At 38.0% G+C, this 12600-nt stretch overlaps 1 protein-coding gene across 1 annotated transcript in view; it reads right to left on the bottom strand.

Moving 5' to 3' along the window:
• Positions 1-12600, bottom strand: part of KIAA0825 (KIAA0825 ortholog) — a 423771-nt gene that overhangs the window by 346005 nt on the left and 65166 nt on the right. The window contains exon 3 of the mRNA XM_061152014.1: positions 3900-4031. Coding sequence (XP_061007997.1) covers positions 3900-4030 — 131 coding nt within the window. The 5' untranslated portion in view covers position 4031. The remainder of the gene's footprint in view (positions 1-3899; positions 4032-12600) is intronic.

Genomic DNA, 12600 nt, shown 5'->3' on the forward strand with positions numbered 1-12600 from the left:
CTTAAGAAACCGATCAGAATGTTGCATAAGAAGAAGGCTTGCTTAACTATAAAACCATAAATAAAAGCACAAGATATGCCCCAGGTCATTAAGTGAAACAAACAAAAAAAGAGGCCTGCATTCTGCTGGTTGAGTTCAGCAAGATAAAGATACTTAGGACCAAAGTGAAAGTGAAGTCGCTAAGTTGTGTCTGCCTCTTGTGACCCCATGGACTGTAGCCTACCAGGTTCCTCTGTCCATGGGATTTTCCACGCAAGAATACTGGAGTGGGTTGCCATTTCCTTCTCCAACTTAGGACCAAGGACAAGAACTTAAAGGAAGGGCACATTCCAAAGTAGGAAACTCTCATGATACAAAAGCCTGAGATGATTCAACATATTTTAGTATATGTTACCATCCTTCTGCTGGCTTAAGACACTGCTATGACAGAGCAGAGCCCCTTTGCCTGCCAGCTTGCATCTCTCACAGTTCAGTTCAGTTCAGTTCATTCGTTCAGTTGTGTCAGATTCTTTGTGACCCCATGAACTGCAGCACGCCAGGCCTCCCTGTACATCACCAACTCCCAGAGTTCACCCAAACCCATGTCCATTGAGCCGGTGATGCCATCCAACCATCTTATCCTCTGTCGTCCCCTTCTCCTCCTGCCCTCAATCTTTCCCAACATCAGGGTCTTTCCAAATGAGTCAGCTCTTCACATCAGGTGGCCAAAGTATTGGAGTTTCAGCTTCATCAGTCCTTCCAATGAACACCCAGGACTGATCTCCTTTAGGATGGACTGGTTGGATCTCCTTGCAGTCCAAGGGATCCTCAAGAGTCTTCTCCAACACCACAGTTCAAAAGCATCAATTCTTTGACACTCAGCTTTCTTCACAGTCCAACTCTCACATCGATACATGACCACTGAAAAAACCATAGCCTTGACTAGACGGACTTTTGTTGACAAAGTGATGTCTCTGCTTTTTAATATGCTGTCTAGGTTGGTCATAACTTTCCTTCCAAGGGGTAAGCGTCTTTTAATTTCATGACTGCAATCACCATCTGCAGTGATTTTGGAGCTCAGAAAAATAAAGTCTCTCACTGTTTCCATTGTTTCCCCATCTATTTGCTATGAAGTGATGGGACTGGATGCCATGATCTTAGTTTTCTGAATGTTGGGCTTTAAGTCAACTTTTTCACTCTCCTCTTTCACTTTTATCAAGAGGCCCTTTAGCTCTTCTTCACTTTCTGCCATAAGGGTGGTGTCATCTGCATATCTGAGGTTATTGATATTTCTCCCGGCAATCTTGATTCCAGCTTGTGCTTCTTCCAGCCCAGCGTTTCTCATGATGTACTCTGCATATAAGTTAAATAAACAGGGTGACAATATACAGCCTTGACATACTCCTTTTCCTATTTGGAACCAGTCTGTTGTTCCATGTCCAGTTCTAACTGTTGCTTCCTGACCTGCATACAGGTTTCTCAAGAGGCAGGTCAGGTGGTCTGGTATTCCCATCTCTTTCAGAATTTTCCACAGTTTATTGTGATCCACACAGTCAAAGGCTTTGGGCATAGTCAATAAAGCAGAAATAGATGTTTTTCTGGAACTCTCTTGCTTTTTCAATGATCCAGCAGATGTTGGCAATTTGATCTCTGGTTCCTCTGTCTTTTCTAAAACCAGCATCTCTCACAAGTGTCCTATATTAATAAGCCAATTTTCTTGCCTATCACTTTGCCTCTCACTGAATTCCTTCTGCCCTGAGACAAGTAAGCCCAGACCCCACGTGAGTGATTCTAATTAAAAGACCATGGGTTCAAGTTCAAATCTCAGTTACATGGTTTCAACATGAGGTGAATTATTAGAATCTTTCACCAAAAATATTGCAGTTAATGAACTGACCCTAGGGTTCACAAATACGTATGAAGACAAAGTCCTTTCGATCAGAGAATATGTACTGGTGGAAATCTGGTTAGCTGTGCCTGCCTCCCCCAGGCACTTATTACTTATTTTTAAGTAGTTCATTTAGTTTTGGCTGTGCTGGGTCTTTGATGCTGAGTACGGGTCTCTTTGTTGCTACACATGGGCTTTCTCTAGTTGCAGTAAGTGGGGGCTACTCTCTAGCTGAAGTCCAAGGGCTTCTCGTTGTGGTGGCTTGTCTTGGGGAGCACTGGCTCCAGGGGACACGGGCTTTAATAGCTGCCACTCACAGGCTCTAGAGTACACAGCTCAGTACTTGTGGTACACTGGCCTCCCTGCTCCAACGCGTGTGGGGTCTTAGTTCTCAGATCAGTGATTGAACCTGTGTCCCCTGCATTGGCGGGCAGGTTGCTAACCAGTGGACCACCAGGGAAGTCCCTCCTCCAGCGTTTAGTAACACTAATTTTGGAGTAGGTGATAAAGACTAGCCTTACATAGATGGTCTGCCTAGCCTCCCAATTAAGTGAGGAGACTGAATATGACAAACATTACATAAAAATAATTTAATGTTCTGCTTTCAGCAATTCAAGCAATCCATGACACTACACTACCATTTTTTGAATATCTAATTTCAAAATTTTAATTTCCGTGCTGATCCATCAAATGATAATGTTTACATATGAATGAAAACGCAAGCCATCAGTACTGGCAAGCTCCAAGAAATCATGAATAGCATTGTTGTTGTTCAGTCACTAAGTCGTGTCTGACTTTTTGGGACCCCATGGACTGCAGCTCTCCAGGCTCTCCTGTCCTTCACCATCTCCCGGAGTTGGCTGAGAGTCAGACATCCATACATGACTACTAGAAAAACCATAGCTATGACTATATGGACCTGAGAGTCCCTTGGACTGCAAGGAGATCCAACCAGTCCATCCTAAAGGAAATCAGTCCTGAATATTCACTGGAAGGACTGATGCTGGAGCTGAAACTCCTATACTCTGGCCACCTGATGTGAAGAACTGACTCATCTGAAAAGACTCTGATACTGGGAAGGATTGAAGGTGGGAAGAGAAGGGGACGACAGAGGATATGTGGTTGGATGGCATTGCTGACACAATGGACATGAGTTTGAGTAAGCTCTGGGAGTTGGTGATGGACAGGGAAGCCTGGCATGCTCTCCATGGGGTCGCAAAGAGTCGGACACGACTGAGCGACTGAACTGAACAGAACTGAGGGGAGCAAAACTTGCCACCCTAAAATATGCCTCTTTGGCATATTAAATTATACCAAGCTGTCTGTTTTCTAAGAAACACATAAAGTAAATAATCTGAAAACCAAATAGGAGTTACCCTTTCATTAGAAACATTCACATTTATAAGGAAAAAATCTCCATTTGTAAAGGCATCTCCTTCACTGTACCAGGCAGAGGAGGATGACCAAATCTCTTATCAACAGAGGAGGCACTGACTTAAGTCTGCACAACAACCTCCCCCTTGTTCATGATGCTTTTCCATGCCTGATTCTCCCCACCCTCAACATCCTCTTTCGCCTTCAGCTGAGAATGGTATTTAAGATGAGGACTTTGGCCATTTTGGCCATCTACTCAGTTTTTCTGAGTCTCTCCCACAGATATGGGTTATTACACTTTTGTTTGAGTTTTTCCCATTTATTTGTCTCATTTCAATTTAATTATTAGACTACGCAAAGAACCTAGAAGGGTAGAGGAAAATTTCTTCCTCCCCAACAACAGTAGTTCAACAAACTTTATCTATTTGAAGGCAGGGCCTGTATTTTTAGCCTTTTTTAAGCCTTGTTTAAAGTAGTAATCAGATAAGAAAAATCATCTTATATCCTAGAGGGAAGGGTCTAATTAAGTTTTTGAGGAAAGGTAATGATAATTAAACCTAAAATTTTCCTAAGAGCAGGAAACACTGAACATAGACTAGATAAAAATTCTAGAAAAGGAAAGATGAAATCAACTTGCTTTAAAATTAACAATATTTACCTGAGAGCATTTTGTCCTATCTTTTCATCAATGTCACTGAAGATCTGCTTAAACTCCAAGTCTCCAGGAAATGAATTTAACAAACAATGTAGGTCAAAAGAATTGTGGGGATATTCATCTCCCCAATCCATCCTGAGGAATAAGAATAAAAAATGTCAGTTTCCCCAAAATGAAAGGAAAAAAAAAACCCTCAAGTTGTGGTACTAACCCAAAAATTTTAATTCTGATTTATAGGCAAGATACAGCAGTAGAAGAAGTAGGATTATTTTTAATCTAGGTAGACTGTTTTGTTATTTAAATTTCATGAGGTGTGACCTAATTTTCACACCTCTACGGTTTGAAAACTGAAAAGAGACAGAGACTATCTGAGCATCCACTTCTCATTGTAACAAAGAGCTGCAGAATATACTGTGAAGCCTCAGAGACCACCGTGAACAAGTGTAGTTGCTTCGAAAATTCAGCAACTCCCTCCACTCCTGTCAACATACTGACTTAGTAACGCTGACCTGAGAATTTTTTACAGTCTCGTCCTGTGGCCTATTAATATGTGAAGAAGGCAGTTACAACACTAATAGACACACTCATCCTTAATTATTTAATTATTAATAAATGCAAGTAATTTCCTCTCATACAATAAAACAGCTAAAGATTTCTCATAGGTTCTATCTGGCACTTCACAAAAGTAGTTTTGGAAAAAAGTTTTTATTTTTATTCAAAGATTTTAAGAGAAAAACATTTAACTAAACATTTCAATATAGCAATCCATGGCATCACAGGACTTACCTGAAACTCGGCTAGTTTCAAATACAGAATAAGCATGGATATACCATTTTAAAATATCAAAAATCCTCATACACTTGGATTCTCCTATCTTAAAATATTTTGCAGTAAAAGGTTTAATTTTTATTTGAAAACAAATTATTTCTCTATAATATGCCATAATTAACATTAACTTGAAATCAGGCAAAAAAAAAAAAAAAAAGTCTCCAAAACTATAAGCTAAGTGGTAGATAATGCTATGTCCATTGGAAGTTATGCTTTAGGACAACAAAACCTCAATATTTCCATATACCAATGAATTTGATATCCTCCTATCTTCCCAGTAGCTCAACTATTATCAGAATGTGTGTGCATGTGCGCCCATTCACTCAGTCAGTCATCTCCAACTCTTTGTGACCCCGTGGACTATAGTCCACCAGGCTCCTCTGTCCATGGAATTTTCCAGGAAAGAATACTGGAGTGGGTTGCTATCTCCTACTCCAGGGAATCTTCCCAACCCAAGGGTTGAACCTGCATCTCCTGTGTCTCCTGCATTGGCAGGTAGGTTCTTTAATACTGAGCCACCTGGAAAGCCCCCAACAGTCATTTCTAAATTCAACAGCCAATATCACTAATAATGAATTCAGTTTGTATTATTTGTATATTTTTAAATCTTTTTAGGTAGTTCAACTTTTCAGATGATGAGTTACTCAAAAAGTGTTACAAGAAAAGAAAATTTCACTTTTGTAATGGAAAGACTTGAATGGCTGACGGTTCTCAGACTTGGTAAATATTTTGTTTGTAGTCAGCTTCTCTGTAATAAAACAAGTTATAATATAAATACTCTGTTCAGAGTTGTTCCAATTTGTCAATATTGTAAAGAGTCATTACTTCAGACTCCACACAAAATTAAAGAAAATAAGTGTCATAGTTAGCTTAAATATAATAGCAAACTAGTAATATAATTTGCTATATAGCTACTGTACAGATATACTATACTGTATATCTACTATGTATAAAGGACTCTATTTACATCACCTTCCTTAATCTTCATAATAACTCTAAAAATAGTTATTATCCTCATTTATGGGGAGGGAACCCAAAGAGATCCATGTTACATAGCTACCCAGTGTTAGCAGTAGGGTTTGAACCCAGACCTGTTTGGTTTTAAAACTTGAGACTGTTGGTCTCTTGAGAAATGAATCAGTTATTGCATATAAAACATTGTGGAATATAGAAATGATATTAATCAAAATGTTAAAATGGTTATCCTTGGACAGACAGGATAGACTATGATTGATTTTTATTTTCTTTTTCATATTTAGCATTTTCCTATGTTTTGCAATAAGTAATTATCATTTTATATATAATTAGGAAAATAGTTCTTAAAAATTAGTCTTGCTCTCAGGAGGCGTACAATCTCTCATTTTACATTTCCTATATGTCTTCATTTGAAATATCTCCCAATCTTAATGCTTCTCTCCTGCCAATCATAATTATCATTTCTTTCAAAATCTGATTTAAATCTTACTTGATTCCTCAGTATCTCTTGACTATGACCATTTCATCAAAATTTTTTTATTGTTTTGTTGTATTTGTGCTTATGAATGCTTGTTAAAAGAAAATCTGTTGTTTTGTATGATTTCAACATTGAATATGTATGCTCTGTCCTTCACTGAAATCAGCTCTGGAGTAAAACTATGATGTTCTGAAACATGTCAAACATTCAAATGAGGTTGGTGACCAGCATTCTGAAGGATTCCCATCTACATGGTTGCATGATTTTGCCTATTTAATCTCAGTGGAAAAGTTAATCAATATATACAAAGACTTTCTTTATAAAGGAATGACATTAGAAACAAATGCCATCTGATAACAATGATGTGATACCAGAATGATGAGGGTTCGGAATTTCCTATGACAGCCGTAGATCAGTGATGCTTCCATATGTACGCTAAGGTGTCAAGGTGATGAAGGACAAGAGAAGCAAGAGTCACCATTATAGAGGCAGTAACGCTCAAGATGCTGTGTGACAGGATAAATGAAAACTTGAAGGGCAAACTATAAGAGGAGAAAATTAACCTGAATGAACAGGAATGAGTAGGACCAACTTGAGAAATAAATAAAGGAGGGAGAGCACAGGCAGGTGACACTCTAAATTCTGGGTTCAGAAGTGTCCCTTTTAGGATGGCAATGACGACTGTGGGACTGTGATGAGAAAGAAGCAAGCAAAGAAGGAGTATGAGCAAAGACACCAAACTTCCCATTTCCTGCGTGTAGTCTGTGGGCACACACTGTGTCTGACACCGTGAAGAAGGAGCAGAGAGACAGTGACTGAACAGTCTCTCCCTCTCAAGGAACGGTAATAAGATGGTAAGAAAGGGGGCCGGGGACTCCCCTGGCAGTACAGTGGATGGGACTCCGCCTGCAGATGCAGGGGACACGGGTTCCATCCCTGGGGTTCCAGAAGGATTCCACGTGTTGCAGAGGGACTGGGCCTGTGCACCACAACTGCTGAAGCCCATGAGCCTAGAGTCTGTGCCCTGCAACGAGGAAGACCACCGCAGTGAGAAGGCCACGCACCGCAACTGGATAGCGGCCTCCGCTCTCCACAACTGGGGAGAGCCCGCAGACAGCGATGAGGACTCAGCGGAACCAAAAATAAAATAAAGAAGTAAAAGTAAAAAAAAAAAAAAAGGGGGGGGAGCCAGTAGAAAACCCCCCTGCTATATTCTAAGTAAAAGATAACTATGACCTCAACAGTAGGAAAGTCAATTATTGAGGGACCAATGTAATTTGGGAAATATTTCAGTGGTACTTCAAAAAGATAGAATTACCTTAAAAAAAAAATTTCTAAGGGGAAAAAGGAAAGGGTTATGAAGTTATAGATCAAGATATAGGTTTATATTCTGTTTATGTTCCTGTTTATGTTCTGTTTATGTTATGAGACTTCCCTGGTGGCTCAGACTGTAAAGCGTCTGCCTACAATGTGGGAGACCTGGGTTCGATCCCTGGGTCGGGAAGATCCCCTGGAGAAGGAAATGGCAACCCACTCCAATACTCTTGCCTGGAAAATCCCGTGGACGGAGGAGCCTGGTAGCTATAGTCCCTGGGGCTGCAAAGAGTCAGACATGACTGAGCGACTTCACTTTCAGTTCCTACAAATTGTCATTAGGGACACAATAGTAATTTGACATAATGAATGAAGTCTCTTACCCTAATCTATGATCAATTAAAGATGGGAGGATAACTTTTTAAAGTATAATAACTTTTTTTTGAAATTTCCATTCAATAACACTTTTTTTTTTCAATAACACTTTTTAAATGTTCATTCTCCTATAATGTTTCTGGTCACTTTATGTATAAGATTAAAAAAAAACCTGTTTAATATTTTAAAGAAGTATTAGCACCTGATATAATATTAATTATTGCCTTTTAAAGATGAGCTATGTTTGATGAATTATCTCTAAGCCAAATATCTGTAGGTCAAATTTCAGCCATGGGCAAATTAAAACAGTTGAGTTAAAAATTCCTAAGAACAGTGACTGTAATAAAATATGAAAATATTATAAGCACTGCCAGAAGACATTACAGTAAAGCAATAAAACTAACGATACCTTATGTGATCAAAAGAAGGCACACAAAAGTAATTTTGGAATCTCACTTGTCCTTTAACATATTTTAAAATGATACCTTTCTATCCTAAGGAGTCTTCTTTATTTAAACACATAAAATGGTTAGAGTTCTTATCTTTTTACGGTTTCTTCAATAATAAAGATCCTGATTGCCATTCTTTTTAAGATCTACACGATCAAAAAGGAGTGAAAGAGAAAAACCAACCCTTGGGAAGAAACTCACAATGAAATTTAGTTAGTAAAGGAAACATCTGGATCATGTGATTTCTTCTCTTGTGAGAAACTCCAGGGAGCAGGGTCACATGGCTCTCGCATCTATGGACAGACTGTGGAGTTAATATATCCACCAGTTCTAGCTCACGTGAAACCTTACCATTCAATATTATGATCTAGCCTAAAACAAACACAGTTAATTAGCACAGTAAGGAAGTGGGATATCTTGATCAATTAAAAAATAATTATATGTACCACATATAACTGAACACATTTGAAAATGTTGTTCTGTAATAAAACACCATTTAATTCTAAACATCACTGACAAGGAATCAATAGACTTGACTTCTGATCCTGGTCAGCCAATGCCTCTGTGACTTTGGGTGAATCACTGAGTCTTTCCAGGGGGATGGAGGTTAGGTTCCTCATTCATAAAATGAGGTGAATGGATTTATTAGGCTCTGAGGTTTCTTCCAGCCATAAATTTGCTGTATTCTAAAAAATGGTAGGATAAGGACATATTTCTGAACCCCTCAAATTAACTCTTCCCATGGACTATTTCATTCATCAATACCATCATTTTTTTCTGTATCCCAGACTCTCAGAGCTAGTTTTAATTTTTCCCTTTTCCCTTTCCCCAGGACTACTGCATGAAAAGCTAAAGCAGAATCTATAACTTAGCAAGAAATATTATGTGAAAAGAGGAAACGTGAGCAGCAAGACCTTCTTTCACCATAACAGCGTGCTGATGTTCCATTTCACAACCTGCAGCTCCTTAAAATATTCTAAAAAAACAATCAGCCCTTGTTTCTGGGTTCCTCTGAACTGACACACTCTTTACACAACAAAAGATGTCTGAGACCAACTGACCTGGGGGCATTTTGCCTCCACAAGGAAAAAGGAGACATTAGAGATCATATCTTTACGGCCATCATGTATCCTTGGTATTTTTTTGCATTATTTGTACAATATTCTTGTTTGGCTTAAATTTGCTGATTTGATAAAGAAGCAAAGTGAAAATAAACTTTGACCAGGTCATCATCCTTAAATCTGAACCAGCCTTTTCTTCTGGCCTGGTTCATTTTTACTTTTTCACTCATACGTATTCAGAAAGTAGTCTTTCTGTATCATTCACAAAATCCTGCCAACATTATATAACTCAAAACTTAACTTTTACTAAATCTTGACAATTTTATGTAGTTCAGGGAACTCATTTATTGGGACATGGATTAAAGGTATAATAACTAAATAATAATATTAAAGGTAATAACTAACTCTTATGTAGCATTTATATGGGCCATGCGTTGTCCTAGTTATTCATTTAATTCTTGCCTTAATCCTATATGACTTCCCTGGGTGGCTCAGTCAGTAAGGAGTCTCCCTGCAATGCAGGAGACCTGGGTTTGATCCCTGGGTCAGGAAGATCCCCTGGAGAAGGAAATGGCAACCCACTTCAGTATTCTTGCCTGGAGAATCCCCATGGACAGAGGACAGGGTCACAAGGAGTCAGACATGACTGAGAGACTAAGACTAAGACTTTAATCCTATGTAACAGGTACTATTATAGTTGCTGTAGAGTCGCTAAGTCGTATTGAACTCTATTGCAACCTCATCGACTATATAGGCTCTTCCATCCAAGGGATTTCCCAGGCAAGAATACTGAATGGGTTGCCATTTCCTTCTCCAGGGGACTCCCTATATCATGACCCAGGGATTGAACTCACATCTCCTGCACTGGCAGGAAGATTCTTTACCACTGAGCCATCAGGGAAGCCCTGGTTCTATTACAATCTACGTAATAAAGATGTAGAAACTGAGGCACAGAGAGGTTCATGACTTGCCTGAGATCACTTCTATAGGAAGCGGCAAAGCTGGGATTCAGACTGCTTCAAAGGCCATCTGTCCTTAATTCACAATGTTTTAAACTGTCTCTCTGTATAAAATTGTACCTTTTTATCTTACACATGTTGACTTGCCATATATATTTAACAGCTTTCCACAGAACAATTATAAATTTCATTCATTACGAAGCCTATGCAATTTCCAATTTTTTGTTCTATTTTTTTAAGGCTAGGTCTTTCCCTATATTTCAGAGTTGCCAAAAATTTATTTCTTTTCATCAATTATTGAGAGTTGAAATTTTAATGTTTTGGCCTCCCCAAAGACTAAGAAACAACTCAAATGGATCTCCTTTTGCTGATAATCATTTCAAATACCTTATACGTTAAAGTCTTATAACAGGAAAAAATGAACTTGTTATTTTATTCAATTTATTTTTGCAACTCTCAGCTATACATAGCTTTTCCCCAGACTGCTGTGCTTTCTACTAATTATTGTGGTAGTTCTGATTATCATAATTATATAACTAGAATATTGATATACATCCAGTAAGTACTCATATTAACATATTACAGCTATTAAAATCCCCTTTGATGAAATATATAAAATACTTCATTGTAACTCCTCTATTAGTAATTTATGTATGTGTATGTATGAAGTAGAAATTGACAGGATCAGTCAGAATACACTACTGTAACTTGACAAGCAAACAGAATTAATTGTCATATGCTTTATTCACCAAATTGACATTGCTTTATTTTTCAGTGCACCTCTCTTTCCAGAAAATATTTTCATTTTAATAACTCTTTATAATTTTCAACATGCAATCCTAGCATCTCTTGCTTTAATACTACAGTAAAATCAAGATAATTGAAAATGAATTTAAGAAATTTTTTATAGCTTGCAATTCATATTTCACATGATTTAAAAGTCATAAAATTATTACATATTTTGAGATTAGAACTAAATAATGTCACAAATTATAGGATTATGATTAACTTATGAATTTTCAAGTACAGTAAAACCTTAGTAATTTGGAAAACAGTACATTTGCCTTAGAAAGTTTAAGTTATTGAAGCACTTTTTAAAAAGCAGACGTGTTATGTAGCAAATGGGGATAATAAGCAATTTATGAGATGTCAATTATATTTTTAAGAAACTCTATTTTAATAATTAGGCAAGAATGCTTTGAACTTAGCATGCATTTTGTATTGAAGTGGATGCTTCTCAAGAAGTTACAAGTTGAAGAATTTATCCTAAACTCTTAATATTATTGATTAGCTAGTTAAATTAATGTGATACTACTCTCTAAATTTTGGTAATTAATTAAATCAATCGGATAAATAAATCCATCCATTAAAATACCCTTTTATGACTTTTCGGGGCTTTGCACCATCAATTACCATCGACTACTCCTACCATCAATATCCCTTTCAGCTGACTATAAACATGTTCAAGTTTCAAACCAACAAAACCCTCCTTAGATCTCCTTCCTTTCATAGCCTGGCATCTCAAAATAGCAGCCGAAATTTCTTAATCTTATGTTTTCATCCCTCACTTCTCGACCCAGAGCAATCTGGTTTCTGCCTCTGGCTTTATATGGAAATTGACAAAATATTTTTCAGTCCCTATCTTACTCAGTCTCTGCACTCCTTGGTACTGACGGCTATTCTTTCTTAAAGCTGTCTTCTCTCTTGTCAATTTTCCTAAGTATTATGCCTTCCTAGCTCCCTTCTAGTCTCTTACACCGTTTATTCAGACGCTCCTTGAAGGAGTCCCCACTTCGGTAGCTGGCCAGCTCACATTTCTTTTTTTTATCTCATATATACTATCAGATATACAATGGTGGTGCATTTCTATGCTAGAGGACCCAGCTTTCCTGGTTGTAACTGATTGATTCAGGGTTAGAAATCTGACGCAAGCTGAACCATCAGGTGCATACTAAATGAATTATGGTATCTGGAATGAAGGCAGGAACAGGGAATCACTGGTAGTAAACCAATTACATTACTTCCAGCCTCCCAAGAGAGGGTACATAGGTAAGTGGATTTTTCTGGCCGAGGCCCCTGTAATTGCCCAGTCCCTTTCCTCCTCTGACTCACTGATTGCTCAGTTTCTTTTTGGTTCTGTGAGATACACACGATAAATCCTTTCCCTGCCTAAGTGCCCAACAGCCACTTCTTTTTGTTTGTATAAATTAACAAGAGTAGTTTTTATTTAAACAAATAAGCATCTTGATTGGCTCCTCTCTCATC

Source organism: Dama dama, chromosome 9 (genome assembly GCF_033118175.1).
Source record: "Dama dama isolate Ldn47 chromosome 9, ASM3311817v1, whole genome shotgun sequence".
In the NCBI taxonomy this organism is placed as follows: domain Eukaryota; kingdom Metazoa; phylum Chordata; class Mammalia; order Artiodactyla; family Cervidae; genus Dama; species Dama dama.